This window comes from Phyllostomus discolor, chromosome 4 (genome assembly GCF_004126475.2).
Source record: "Phyllostomus discolor isolate MPI-MPIP mPhyDis1 chromosome 4, mPhyDis1.pri.v3, whole genome shotgun sequence".
Lineage (NCBI taxonomy): Eukaryota > Metazoa > Chordata > Mammalia > Chiroptera > Phyllostomidae > Phyllostomus > Phyllostomus discolor.
Window position 1 is genome coordinate 172562083 of NC_040906.2, and position 14877 is coordinate 172576959.

The 14877-nt window shown below is 38.9% G+C and overlaps 1 protein-coding gene across 4 annotated transcripts in view; it reads left to right on the top strand.

Moving 5' to 3' along the window:
• The window catches only part of DSE (dermatan sulfate epimerase), a 56785-nt gene extending 50709 nt beyond the window's left edge, over positions 1-6076 (top strand). For 2 of the 4 annotated variants that reach the window (XM_028509117.2, XM_036024605.1), the window contains 2 exons: positions 1363-1570; positions 3854-6076. In XM_028509117.2, coding sequence (XP_028364918.1) covers positions 1363-1570; positions 3854-5609 — 1964 coding nt within the window. In that variant the 3' untranslated portion in view covers positions 5610-6076. The remainder of the gene's footprint in view (positions 1-1362; positions 1571-3853) is intronic. The other 2 variants (XM_036024604.1, XM_036024606.1) reach the window with 2 other exon arrangements.
• The last annotated feature ends 8801 nt before the right edge of the window (positions 6077-14877 follow it).

The window sequence follows — 14877 nt, forward strand, 5'->3', positions numbered from 1 at the left end:
CAGGATGGATTCTTTTCCCCCTAGTGAAATGCAATTTTTAGGTGGTGATTCTAGACTTATAGTGAAGAATTTAGTATTTAAGTCTTTCTGCTATGGTTATTTACACACGGACTGGCTAGCATCTCCACTTTTGGACTAGTTTTCAGAAAAATACTGCAGAACAAGAGAACCATATTAAGATTTAGTTTAGACTTACATTCAGAACTCTATTTGTTTTATTGCTTATTATTAGATATGCAGGAGAAACCTGTTTTGTAGTTTATCTTGCTAACTGAAGGCCATCTACAGTAAGGACCTTTAATGGTCTCAGTGTTCTGTAACTTAGCTGAGATCTAACAGCCAGCCACCGCAGGGCCAGAGTCTGCTGTGAACTGTGTATGTGGCTACTTCTTAAGCTGAAAAAGTATGAACACCTTTGTGCTGGGCAGGTGATTCAAAGAGAAATAAAACATATCATCTGTTTTCAGAGAACTCACAAACCAGTAGAAGATTCAGAAAATCACATTTTATAATAAGATTTATTTAGAAGAGTATTTACTAGACTGCTTGAAGCAAAACATTAGCTTTAAATGGTGGAAATATGGTCATGGTACCATTTAGAAGGAATTCTGTGTTAAGTCCATCTGTTTCAACAGCATCTCTCTTTTCTCTGCAGTGGCTGTTCTAGTCATGGTTAGTCCTGTCTGACCCAGGGTTTTCTCCCATTCTTTTCCAAGAATGCCTGGAGCATAGCCTGCCTTACCTGCTTTTATTTTTCTGACCCATTTCAATATGATCTTTCCCTCTTTTCTTTAACTTCCAGCAATACATACTAGCAGGCTCTTCTGTGGAAATTGTTTTCTTCCTGTAGGAACTCCATTTCTTCCCTAAACTTTATAACCTCCACTTTATTGGAGGCCAAACTGGAGCATTTATGTTATGATCTTGGCATAGGCTGCGGTTTGAGTTGGTAGGAGAGCTGGTGCTCATTTGGGGTTCAGGAACTCACCGTGCACAAGAGGATAGCACACGTATCTATGCAAATGTAGCGCACATAGCATGGACATAGGGAAACGAGAAAGAAAGGTGGGCTGCATATGTTGTCAGTCGTTGTGGCTTTTTCATCACCAGTGACAAGTTGCCACATAGGTGAAAACTTGAACACAAGGTTTGTGGAAGACCTTCAGAGGGATTCTGATTAATTGGTGGGGAAGAGTGTGGGCATTTTGGTTTTGTTTGTTATTTTTATCTAAGATACACAATTAATTCTAATTTGCAGGCAGGATTGAAAAACAATAAAAAAAAGAAAAACTCATTGTTTAGGCATTTATGGGAATATGCAGTTTTAAACTTATCTTAGTTCTATCGAACTTCTTTCCCCAGGGTTTCAAAGAACTGTGGCCATTGCAGACTCAAATTACAACTGGTTTTATGGTCCTGAAAGCCAGTTAGTGTTCCTGGATAAATTTGTCATGCGTAACGGCAGTGGTAACTGGCTGGCTGACCAAATCAGAAAGAACCGTGTGGTGGAAGGCCCAGGGACACCATCCAAAGGGCAGCGCTGGTGTACTCTTCACACGGAATTTCTCTGGTATGACACATTGCTTTCACTGGGAAAAGAAATTATATCCAGGGTTACAGTGTGCAAGATTTTTGCCTTAAAAAAAACAAAAACAATAATCCAAAGTACCTAATACCTAAGTACTTGCAACTTCACTTCATATCATAGTGTTTGAAACTGTTAGAAACATTTCCTTATATTTAAATCTAATTACTGTTTGCAGGTTTTTTTTAAATATTAGGCCTGTCCCAGGCTCATGCTATTTCATAAATATGCATATTTTGATTTACATAATTTTTGAAACTGTATAAAGAGAAAATGACAAACTATAGACTGGGTTATTCTGAAAATCACACCAAAAGAAGTCATAAAATCTTTTGTTTTGATAAATGGAGCATTATAATCTCCTAATAGCAAAGCTGTTACTAAATTTTCAAAACTATTTGAAAGTGTTTGACAGTATTTGACAGTTTCACTTTGATAATAAAAGAACCATGTAATTTTTTTGTCTTAATCTTTTAAGCCCAGAAAGAGAAGCCAGCATCTCCTTTTTAAAGTACTGCCAGATATACTGTTGGCATCCAATAAATTAAAATAAAAATTACAGGAAACTAGTTAATAATTAATCCCTGACATCTTTTCAAACTTTCGGTATTTGCATTGAACTCCAAAATAATCTTCTGTGGTTTACCTGTTTCTCTTCATTATTTTTTAAAATTTAAATAGTTAAGAGTAAAATAACACTAGAAAAGAGGTATAGTTTAACCAGCACTTTTAAAAATTATATTCACAGGTGAACTAAATATATTACTGTATTTTTCAGAGTATAAGATGCACTTTTTTTTACCACATTTTTTTGCTCCAAAATTTTTTCCCCTATTTTCCTCCTCTAAAACCTAGGTGCGTCTGGGGTCCACACCATAAGACACACCTAGGTTTTAGAGGAGGAAAATAGGGGAAAAATTTTGGAGCAAAAAATGCAGTAAAAAAGTGTGTCTTATAGTCTGAAAAATATGGTAGTATGCAACCATTCTTGATTCCTTTTAGGGGTACAGTTATCTAACTGTGTTTTCACTTACACATAAATAAGCAACCAAGAGAGTTCTACAGAGCTGACTATAGGAGTCAGGTTAGTGCTAAGTCTAACTTGGTTTAAAATCTGCCTTATAGGAATATACAAACTGACCAAAAACAAAGAAGAATGGAAAATTCAGCTTATATCTGGATTTGTTAAATCACAAAATGAAGCCAACATTATTATACTAGACCTAAGTAGAGACACATTTTCTTATGTTCTAAAACTGAGACTCCAGAACAACAGATGAAATGGCTACAGTTAGGCACCAGTAAGATTAACTCTACCATAAGTAATGGATTCACTTTAGAAAGAAGTATCTAAGAACTAATAATACATGTCTGCCTTTCTTCCCTTGAGCAGGAAATTACATGAACCTGTCAAGGACATTACTTGAGATCATCCTAAGTAAACAGGCATGTTTATTATTATTTTTGTAGTCTTTCTGAATCAAAAACCTGTGTTCTTAATCGCTTGGAAGTTTAATGTTAGCTTTTTACTACTTTGATAATAAATATTTATCCTCAATAAAAATAAGGTATCATTTATTGTCTGAACTGCATGTTATCATCTGCAGATTAAAGCAAAGCTTTTAGATATGGGCTAGGCAGTGGGAGCCACATTTAGAAATCCTCCAGTATTAATGGTTTCCTGAATCTCATCCATTTATATTCTTGAATGCAGTATTCACAATAAATTTTAGCTAATATGTAAAGCTCAGCTCTATTTAAAGGGTCAAAAGTACTCTGGCAAACTTGAACAAAACCATTTATTATAGGACAATATTTCATTGCAACTCAAGGCTTGTTAAATTCTAGACCCTGACACAGGGTTCTCTGGAACAGGAACCCCCAAACTAGAGGTCTGTATGAAGGGCTTAATTCTGTGATCTGTGAGCCCCAACCATTTGGACAGCTCTGTCATCGTTAAGTGAAAAAGGTTCACAGAGTGATTAGCAGCAGTAATCATTTCAGGCTCAAATCCAAGGATCACATATTGTTTCACATATTGAAAGAGATTCTCCTCTCCCTTTCACCAAGGGTGTTAGTTCCCCTGCACAGTCTGATCATCCAAGGGTGTTATCAGAAACGTCCCAGGGACAGTCTGCTCTGCCGGTGCTTGGGTGGCTTTTGTGCATTACTTCTTCCAGCTGCATTACCATGCGGCATCACAGTTCTCGTATGCTATTTTCACTTCCACCAGAAAACCAATTAATTTTAAAAAATTAATTCTTTCAGGTATGATGCCAGCTTGAAATCCGTCCCTCCTCCAGATTTTGGTACCCCGACACTGCATTATTTTGAAGACTGGGGTGTTGTGACTTACGGAAGTGCACTGCCTGTGGAAATCAATAGATCTTTTCTTTCCTTCAAGTCAGGAAAACTTGGGGGACGTGCAATATACGACATTGTCCACAGAAACAAATACAAAGATTGGATCAAAGGATGGAGGAATTTTAATGCAGGGCATGAGCACCCCGATCAAAACTCATTTACTTTTGCTCCCAATGGTGTGCCTTTCATTACTGAGGCTCTGTATGGGCCAAAGTATACCTTCTTCAACAATGTCTTGATGTTTTCCCCAGCTGTGTCAAAGAGCTGCTTTTACCCCTGGGAGGGTCAGGTCACGGAGGACTGTTCATCAAAATGGTCTAAATATAAGCACGACCTGGCAGCTAGCTGTCAAGGGAGAGTGGTTGCAGCCATGGAAAAAAATGGAATGGTTTTCATCCAGGGAGAAGGTGTGGGAGCTTATAACCCCCAGCTCAATCTGAAGAATGTTCAGAGGAATCTAATCCTCCTACATCCACAGCTTCTCCTCCTCGTGGATGAAATACACCTGGGAGAGGACAGCCCCTTGGAGACAGCAACGAGCTTCTTCCATAATGTGGACTTCCCTTTTGAGGAGACAGTGGTAGATGGGGTCCATGGGGCTTTCATCAGGCAGCGAGATGGTCTTTATAAAATGTACTGGATGGATGATACTGGCTACAGTGAAAAAGCAACTTTTGCTTCAGTGACTTACCCTCGGGGCTATCCCTACAATGGGACGAACTATGTGAATGTCACCATGCACCTCCGAAGTCCCATCACCAGGGCAGCTTACCTCTTCATAGGGCCATCTGTGGATGTCCAGAGCTTCAGCATCCACGGAGACCCTCAGCAACTGGATGTGTTCATAGCCACCAGAGAACATGCCTATGCTGTTTACCTTTGGACAGGTGAGGCCACAGGGCAGTCTGCCTTTGCACAGGTCATTGCAGATAATCAGAAAATTCTGTTTGACCGGAGTTCAGCCATCAGGAGCACCACTGTCCCTGAGGTGAAGGACTATGCTGCTATTGTGGAACACAGCCTGCAGCATTTTAAGCCAGTGTTCCAACTGCTGGAGAAACAGATCCTGTCCCGGGTGCGGAACACAGCTAGCTTTAGGAAGACTGCTGAGCGGCTGCTGAGGTTTTCAGACAAGAGACAGACTGAGGAAGCCATCGACAGGATTTTTGCCATATCGCAACAGCAGCAGCAGCAGCAAAGCAAGTCGAAGAAAAACCGAAGGGCAGGCAAACGCTATAAATTTGTGGACGCCGTCCCTGATATTTTTGCACAGATTGAAGTCAATGAAAAGAAGATCCGACAGAAAGCTCAGATTTTGGCACAGAAAGAACAGCCCATAGATGAAGATGAAGAAATGAAAGACCTTTTAGATTTTGCAGATGTAACGTATGAGAAACACAAAAATAACGGCTTGATAAAAGGCCGGTTCGGACGGATGGCAACAACTACTCACAGCAAAGCTCCGTCACTATCTGCTTCTTACACCAGACTGTTCCTGATTCTGAACATTGCTATTTTCTTCGTCATGTTGGCAATGCAACTGACTTATTTCCAGAGGGCCCAGAGCCTGCATAGCCAAAGATGTCTTTATGCAGTCCTTCTGATAGACAGCTGTATTTTATTGTGGTTGTACTCTTCTTGTTCCCAGTCACAGTGCTAGCACTGACACTGTTGATTGCTTGACCATTTGTGCTCATGAATCTATGCAAAAAAAAATATCACCCTAGTTTGTTACTGGATTTTTTTCCCCTCAGATTCATTTTAACAAATTCAGGGCAAGATATCTTCACACAAGAAGGCAGGGGCATGGAGAAATCAGAATTGGAACAGGCAAAGAATTTGCCAGAGGAATAAAAGTTGCTTGGTTGTCACAAGATGTTTCTGAAGTGTCTGGCTTGACTAATCCATATAATACTACTCTTAGAAGCAACAAAAAGTCTGGTTTTAAGTAATACTTAAGAAACAAAAAAGACTTAGAATTGGATTTTATTAATATTAATTTAATGCTTTTAGCAATCCTCAGATACTATTTTGTAAGAAGGCCGAAGCAAACAATTCAGAGAAATACATCTTGCTAAGTTGGGTATGGTGGTGTCAACTTCCTGGGAGAGTAGTTCGTTAGTTAAGTGAATGAATAACAGCACCTGCATTTTGGATTACTATTCAGGTAACAGTAAAAATGATGGCAGAAAGTCAACAAAAACTTAAAATATATTTCCAATAGAATATATGTATCTATGAATGACTATTTGCGTGATGATGTCAGTCTGCACACAACTGGTTTTGCTTTTATGCATTCATTGGTTATTCAGTAATGACAATTACAGGGAACTTGATTTCCTATTTTCTTTATATGGAAAACTGTTGAAGACCCAATGACTAAACTTCAGAATCAAATATTTTATATCCTAAACATTGATTTCAATACCAAAGAAGATGGGGAAGCTAAAATTGGGATATGATTCTTAAGTTTTTTAATAGAAAATTTTCTTTAAATTTATTTTGTTAAATAAACATTATAATTGTGATTTTCAATAGTGTCTACTTTGTCCATTATATTCAATACATGGAGCAGTTTTGAAATCTTTGAAGAGAAATGTTTATTTGGGCATGCATTAATTAAACTTATAAAATAGTGTTTGAACTGAAAGAAGAAATTTCTCGGCTTACTTCCCTTTTATTGTTTAAACATTTTCAATATTTAAAACAAAAGTCAGCTTCTGTTATGCATGTAATGCCATGGTTTTAGAAAACAAAATTTTCTTATGTATTTGCAGTCATGTCTTCAGGAGGTTAACAGCAGCACAGAGTGCTGGAAACACACTCCACAGTTTATACTGCAGCACAAGAAAAGGGCATACTTCAGAGGACTGAAGAGTGAATGATCTTACATTCAGCATATTTGAGTCTTCTATATTTCTCCCCTGAAAACATGTTTGCCTCCAATTTTACAGTTAAGACACGTTCACTGATTTGTAGGTCTGATGTCATAATGACAATATTTCCCTTTCACTTCTCCTTTTTGTTTGTGGAAATGGCAGTGTGTAACAGAAAACAAGACCACAGAGAAGCTCTTTTATGAGCACCTTTTTGCAGTTCTACTTTTGAACCTTCTTACATAAATAAAACACAAGTCTGACTTTTAACTGTGCTTTGCCCTCATACTTGGAATCTAGAACATGACTTCTGGGGAAGTATTTTTTTTTCTTTCATGGAAAAGGCCTCTAGGGAGGATGTCATTACACACTGTTTAGAAGAATAATGTTTTCAAAAGAAGAATGCTTCCGTTTGTCCTGCGTGGATGATGTTACTGGGATTTAAACTTGCTTTATGTGACAGATTCTCCGTTTACTTAACCCCATTTGACATCCCTCTCTTCTCCTCTTTCTCATTCAAAAGGGTGAATTGTCTGAAATGATCAAAAGCAAATTTTGGGAAAAAAGGGGAAATTGCCCTTTGAGGCTCCCAAGCAAACCTGATCTCAGATCCCAACACGGAGGCATACTTAACTAAGAGAGATGAAAAGTGCAAGCAAGTGCCAGATCCAGCCTTCCTCTTGTTTTCATTAGGGACAGATGATAAATCAGTTGAAAAGTAATTCTTAAAGATTTTATTTCTTTATTTTTAGAGTATTTTTCAAATGTGGTAATCATGTATCTTTAAAACCAAATTAATTAAATGGGTTTTTTCCCCCTTCTAGTGGACCTCATATCTATTTCACTTAAAATGAAATTTCCACGGACAGTGCTTGAGTAAAAAAATAATAAGGCTGAAACAAATCCTTGCTCTTCATACGAGACATGTTTTGCATCAGGGCTAGTGCATATTTGATGAAAACTAAGGAACTCTTTGTATCTTCCAGAAAACCAAGCAATGTTGAGTCTCCCTTGTAACCGAGTAATCAATTATGGAATCTGTGTCAGTGCCGCTCACTATGAAAGGAGTGTTTCAAGTTCATGGGATAATATGTGAGCTGTAGTTCAGGGCATTGGCAGAACTTTTCGTCCTAGCCTTAAAGAGAATTTGGGAATCATTAATTAGCATACAGAGCCTGTCTGTGCAGTGGCAGGGGCATATTCCCCTTCTGGTAACTAATTAAGTAATTAACAGTTGTGATGATGGGTAAGACCTATTATCTGCTGAGAGAGCATTCTCTTGAGATCATCATAATTGGTAATAAAGTCAGAAGACCTTATTCTGTGACTTTCATTAATTAAAATTTATTGTCTAGAATATTGAATTCTTCCACAATATCTCTTATGATTTTTAAGAGTACATAATGTTCTCAGGTTTTTAAAAATAATTTTAGCAGAATATTATACACACTGAATTAATACATTTAAAAAAGAAAAAATTTGCATTTTCAGTCTGTTTCTAAAAAATTCTTCATGGTCCACAAACCACCCACAAAGAAATTAAATTTCTCCAATTTTTTAAAATTTTAATTGTTACTCAAGTACAGTTTTCTGCCTGTTACCCCATCCCAGCCCACTCCCCCAGCCCTCCCCACCTCCCTCCCATTTCCATCCCCTCCTTCTTATTGTCCATGTGTCCTTTATACTTGTTTCTGCAGACCCTTCCTCTTTTCCCCTGAAATTCCCTCCCCTCTCCCCTCTGGTCACTGTCAGCCTCTTCTCTATTTCAGTGTCTTTGGTTATATTTTGCTTGTTTGTTTGTTTTGTTGATTAGGTTCCTGTTAAAAGTGAGATCATACGGTATTTGTCTTTCACCGCCTAGCTTATTTCTCTTAGCATAATGCTTTCCAGTTCTATCCATGGTGTCACAAAGGGTAGGAGCTCCTTCTTTCTGCTGCATAGAATTCCATTGTGTAAATGTACATTTTCTGTACATTCTAGGGACTGATATGTCCCTTAGAGCAAGGGACATAAAGGAAAGAATAAACAAATGGGATCTCATCAAAACAAAAAGCTTCTGCACGGCTAAAGAAAACAGTATTAAAATTTTAAAAAAACAACCATATGGAAAACATATTTGCCGATGATACCTCAGACAAGGGTTTAATCTCCAAAATATATAAAGAACTCACATGACTCCACTCTAAGAAGACAAACAACCCAATTAAAAAATGGTCAAAGGACTTGAAATTTCTCCAAGTTTTTAAGAGAATTCAAGTTATGAAATGTACAGGGGTGGGCAAAAGTAGGTTAATAATAAATAATACAATAATTAAAAATAGTACAAGAGGAGCAAACAGCAGATATAAACTCAGGTGGCTGTAAGAAAACTAGAGTATATGGTCATCGATGTCAGAGATTAACTCAGGAAATAAACGGGGTTAGGGAGGTGTGTGAAGGTCTAACTTGGAGTTGAGTGCTAAAAAATGAACTTGAGGTGCTCTGATTGAGCCTCCAAAATCTGTTCAGAGAGGAAACTGAGACTTGAGCAAAGGGACAGTCCTCTCTCCCACTTCCTGCCCTTTGTATGTCCCTGTGCTTATTTCAGTTCTGTTGACACAGCCCCCTGACTTGATTCTCTCCTCTTTATTTATGTTCATGTTGAAAAAAGGTCAGTTTCTGCTTTATTTAGCTTACTGGCAAGGACAACGTATTTACCAGCCATATTTCAGTTAGACATCTGCTTTGTGCTATATATCATCAATGAAGTGCTGACAGGTTTTCAGGAAATGACAGAAAAAGCATGTGTTTCACTACATGGCCTAAATATTTAATTTTGGGTCTTTTATTTTTTATTTTTAAGTATATTTTATTGATTATGCTATTACAGTTGTCTCGTTCTTTTTCTCCCCTTTATCTCGCTCTGCCCTACACCCCTCTTCCACCAGCATCTCCCATCCCCCTGCCCCCGGCCTTAGCCTTAGTTCATGTCCACAAGTCAAACAGAAGTTCTTTGGCTTCTCCATTTCCTGTACTATTCTTGCCCTCCCCTTGTCTATTTTCTACCTACCATTTATGCTTCATATTCCCTGTACCTTTTCCCCCATTCTCCACCACCTCCCCACTGATAACCTTCCATGTGATCTCCATATGTATGACCATGATCCTGTTCTAGTTGTTTGCTTAGTTTTTTTGTTTTGTTTTGTTTTTTTAGGTTCAGTTGATAGTTGTAAGTTTGTTGTCATTTTACTGCTCATAGTTTTGATCTTTTTGTTAGATAAGTCCCTTTAACTTTTCACGTAATAAGGGCTTGGTGATGATAAACTTCTTTAACTTGATCTTATCTGGGAAGCACTTTATCTGCCCTTCTATTCTAAATGAAAGCTTTGCTGGATAGAGCTATCTATGTTGTAGGTCCTTGCTTTTCATAACTTTGAATGCTTCTTTCCAGCCCTTTCTATCCTGTAAGGTTTCTTTTGAGAAATCAGCTGATAGTCTTATAGGGACCCTAGGGTCATTAATTTTAATAGGTAGGTCCAAACTCTGTTAAACAAGACATCATCATAATGTGAAGAGTAAAACGCCAAGTTGCATTATAACTTTTCTGTTATTTTTCTTAGCTGTATTTTTGTGTTGATTATAAATATACATGATTGAAAAAATAAAATCATACTAGCAGACTTGTATTTTTAAAAATTTTCCCACTCTCTTTGTAACCTTACAGAAACCTTATTTTCTTTCTACTGGCCTTTTATTTTTATTTATTTTTTCCTTTGACTCAAAATGGCCTCACCTAGCGCCGAGACTCACACACCACCTTCCCCTTGCTTAATCATAGCCCTCAGGACAATGAGGTTGTGGTTGGCATCCAGTAGTCTTAGGAACAAGGTCCTCAGTCTATTTACTACTGAGACAGAGTTAAACATGATATCTTGGCCTCAGTTGTGCTTCAGCTGTGGACCTAGGAAAGTGGAACAATCCCACAGGACAAATCCTTGTCAAATTGGACAGAACAACTGCAAGAACAACAGCAAGGCTGACATCAGGGCCAAATGTGATGATCAGTTACCCTGTACCCTAGTTTCAGCCAATCAGTAGAGACCACAACCTTTAATCACCATGATTAATGATTTTTTCCTTAACTAATCCATCTCCTAGAAGGCATCCAGGAGCCAGGTCTTTGAGCATGAGCTACCTGTGACTCCAGGCATGGTGCCATCTCCTTAATAAATCCTTAATTTCTTTGTCTGCAAACTCCTGTTTGTGTCTTATGGGGCTCTGATGTGTACAAGCAAACGGACCCCTTCAGTTGGGTAACACCTTCTCACTCTTGATTCATGCTTCCCAGAAGCAACCAATTTCTGATTATCTTAGCTGTTACATTTATTACGTCCGTGTTTAGAATAAGGTCTAAAACTTGTTACACATGTGGAAGAGGATGAGTTTTTTTATCCATCTCCCTCTCTTCATACCTGTTTTATTCATCCCCAACCTTCTAACAGAGTTACAGGTTTTGATTGTTAGTATTCAGTATTTGTGTTGTAACTATGTAAGTGTAGACTCACAGGTTAGCCATGAAGAGTACTATCTTCCCTTCATACACAGCTTTGACTTACTCATAGTGATTACTTCTTTTTTGCTTTTGCTTAGTTGTCAAGCAATCTCATTTTATCCCCAAGTTTTCTAATTTAAGTGTAAACCTCCTCACTGTATGTTCAGTCACAACAATATAGCCCGCCAGTTCTTTTTGTCCTCAGGGCCACCCCCCCTTGCACACTGGTTGACCCCAGGTCTCCTTTCTCCATGGGTTTGAGGACTCTCTATACCTCTTTTCTGTGTGAAGATGTTTTCTGAATCCCATGGTTTCCCTTTTCTCCATCAGTGCCTCATTTTGGTGGCACATATTTTCCCTGACATTCCATGGGAAGTGATACTTTGCCTCCTTTCATTTCCAAAAATACCTTTATTCTCTCCTTTACTTGATTGATCACTTGGCCAACAATTCTAGGTTGGAAGTAACTTTTCCTCAGGTTAGTGCAAATCTGATACTGTTGAAGAGTCTGTTACAGAGTTTTTCTCTTGGACAAAGCAATTTTAAGCAGAGAGAAACTCCAGTCTTCTTTCTAGTTAGTTCATTGGAGGGATGCTAGAGGAAGGAACTGATTAATAGGCTTAACTGTTTGTGTTCTCAAAGTCAAGTTGGAGAACGGGGGCTAGAGATCTCTGTTGAGTCACTTATCCTCTGATTAGGTATAGTGCCTCCATTCAGCTGTGCTGTGTCTTTAAACCAGAATCCCTCTTCTCTGTCTCTATAGGGAGTTACCTGCTGGAATCCAAGTGCACTCTGCCTGCTGTGGTTCCATTTTCCACTCAGGTGCATTCCCACTTTCAGAGGTTCCTGCTGAGCAAAAAGTCTTGTTTCTGTCAACTACAACCCTATTCTCTTGCTGGTTGGGATTTCAGCCTCCTATTTAGTTGCCATTCATCCATTATCTCTCAGCTATGGTCTTGTTGAATTTCTCCATTCATTCATTTTCCAAATATTGTTTGAGCACCCACTAAGAGCTAGGCACTTTTCTGGTGCTTAGAATATGACATTAGCAAATAAAATTAATATCCTGCCTTCTTGGCACTGACAGTCTAGGAATTGGTTTGAAAAATTAGCCTAATTTATAAGTGAGTTATATAATCCATTAAAAGATAGTAGGTACTATAGGGAGTAAAGGCAGGATGAGGAGACGGAGAGGGGAGGCTGTGACAAGGTGGTTAGGGTAGGCTCTATTGATGCCATGTCCCCACTTCCATTTACTGTCAATTTAATGGGATTTCAGGAAGGAACAGAAATAAAATTCATATACCAAACCTAAGGTGTTTCACTGGAAGCCCCATATCATGTTTCAGATAGGTCGACAAATAAAGGGAATGAACACCTGTTCACTGAGCACCTACTATGTGCCAAGTAGTTTTAGAAATGAGATTTGATAAAGAACAGTAACAAAATAAAACCTGGCCTTCATGTTTATGTTCTGATTTGGGAGAGGGGAAATAGCAACAAAAATACATTGTCAAGTAGTGATAAGTACTATGGAGAAAATAGCAAGGGGAAAGGATATAAAGTGCTGGTGAGCTGCTACTCTATAAAAAGAGCTTTCAGATGAGATGACATAGGGGCAGTTGGAAGATGTGAGGTGTGATTCCATAGGGATATCTAGGAGAAGAAGAACATTGCAGGAAGAGAGCAGCAGTTTCAAAGGTTTTGAAGTCAATATGTGTTTCATGTATTTCAGGAATAAGGCCAGTGTGGTTGGAGCAGATGGGAAAGAAGGGAATGGTGCAAAGCAATATTTGGTCATATGTATCCTCACAGGTTGTATCAAAGGGCTGGATTTTGAGGTGGGAAGTCTGCTGAAAGAATGGAGCTGCAGTTGACTGAGGTGTGGCGAGCTATGGGAGGTACATGTGAGGAAAGATGGGTTCTGGACCTCGCACATTTTCTAAACATCCTAGAGTAAATGCACAAGCTTGGAATCCACAAGCAAGTCTGGCAAGAGATAAAATTGTTGGTTCTTCTTAAAGGCTAAATGGAAAAGCACTGTCTATGTAAGAGGAGAAATGCATTCTGAGTAAATGGACTAACACAAAAAAACAGAAGTATGAAAAATCAAGTTTTGTTCAAGAATTCAGCCAGACTGATGTGGTTGGCTCACAGGGTATCTAATGGGAAGTGGTTGAAGATGAGACAGGAAAGGCTGGAGGATTTTGTGCGGGACCTCGTATGGCATGCTAGGAATTTGGACTTCATTCTGCAGTGAGTACTCCTTACCGCTTATAGTGCCTCAGCATAATGAGGGGTGCAACAAACACCCCTTCCTGAGCTGGAATGGCAGCATTTCCACCAGCTGAGATATGTGGATGGGGGCAATAATGACCTGGGTGAAAGGAGGTGATGATGTCACATCCTCATGTGTAGAGGGCGGCGGTTGAAAAATCCTTGAGGTGGTGCTGATATGCCCCCATTTTCCATATATTCACTATAGGGGAGGGTTTCCCTTTAGTTGAAAATCACTGCAAGCGGTGGGAAGCCAATGAAGGATTTTCTTTTTTTTCTTTTTATTATTTTATTGAATTTACTGCAGTGAAATTGTTTAAGAAAATTACATAGTCTACATAGGTTTCTACATAGGTTTCAGATGTACAATTCTATAGTAAAACATCATCTGTATACTGTATTTTGTGTTCACCACCCAAAGCCAAGTCTCCTTCCATCACCATTTATCTCCCCTTTACCCTCTCCTACCTTCCCCAGTCCTCCCCTCATTCCCTCTGGTAATCACCATATTGCTTGTCTGTGCCTATGAATTTTGAGGGTTTTTTTTTTTTGCTAAATCCGTCCACCTTTTTCACCCAGCTCCTCAACCCCCCTCCTATAGGATTTGTAAATAATCAGTTTTGCTTTTTAGACCTACGGCTTTACTTTCAACAGAGACCAAGGAGAAGAGATTTGGAGGCTATTTTCATAATCCAAGTAAGAGATAACCAGCTTCTTAACTCAGTCTAGAGAGGGAATATTTATGGCCTAGCTAACAGGTAAAACGTGACCAAAAGAATGTACATTTCATGGAGGTATCAGTGCAAAGATGATAAACCTAGGGACCTTCATGATGTTTGTGTCTCTGTGTCTTGTTTACTGTAGAAGAACATAGCGGCCTACCATGGCTCTGCCCCAATTACCCTAACTTTCCCTTAATAAATTTAGGAAATTGTCCACATCTTCCTGCCATTGCCATTGTCAGCCCACCTGTTTCAGTAGGGACTTCACCTAGACTGGTGTGGCGAGAGTGTAGGGTGTGTAATGGCGGGTGGTGGAAAACAAGCCTGGAAAGGTAGATGGAGATTGCAGGGGATGTCCCCCCTTATCTTCTCCATTTAGTTTTTTAAGAATAGTGCCAACCATGTAAGCATGATTAACTCTGGCACTTGGAGTACCTTCTATATGGGTAAAGTAGAGATGCCGCTCTTTCTGCAGTCCCTAGAAATTAGTTACGGGAAGGCTTCATCAGGGAAGGATCGCAT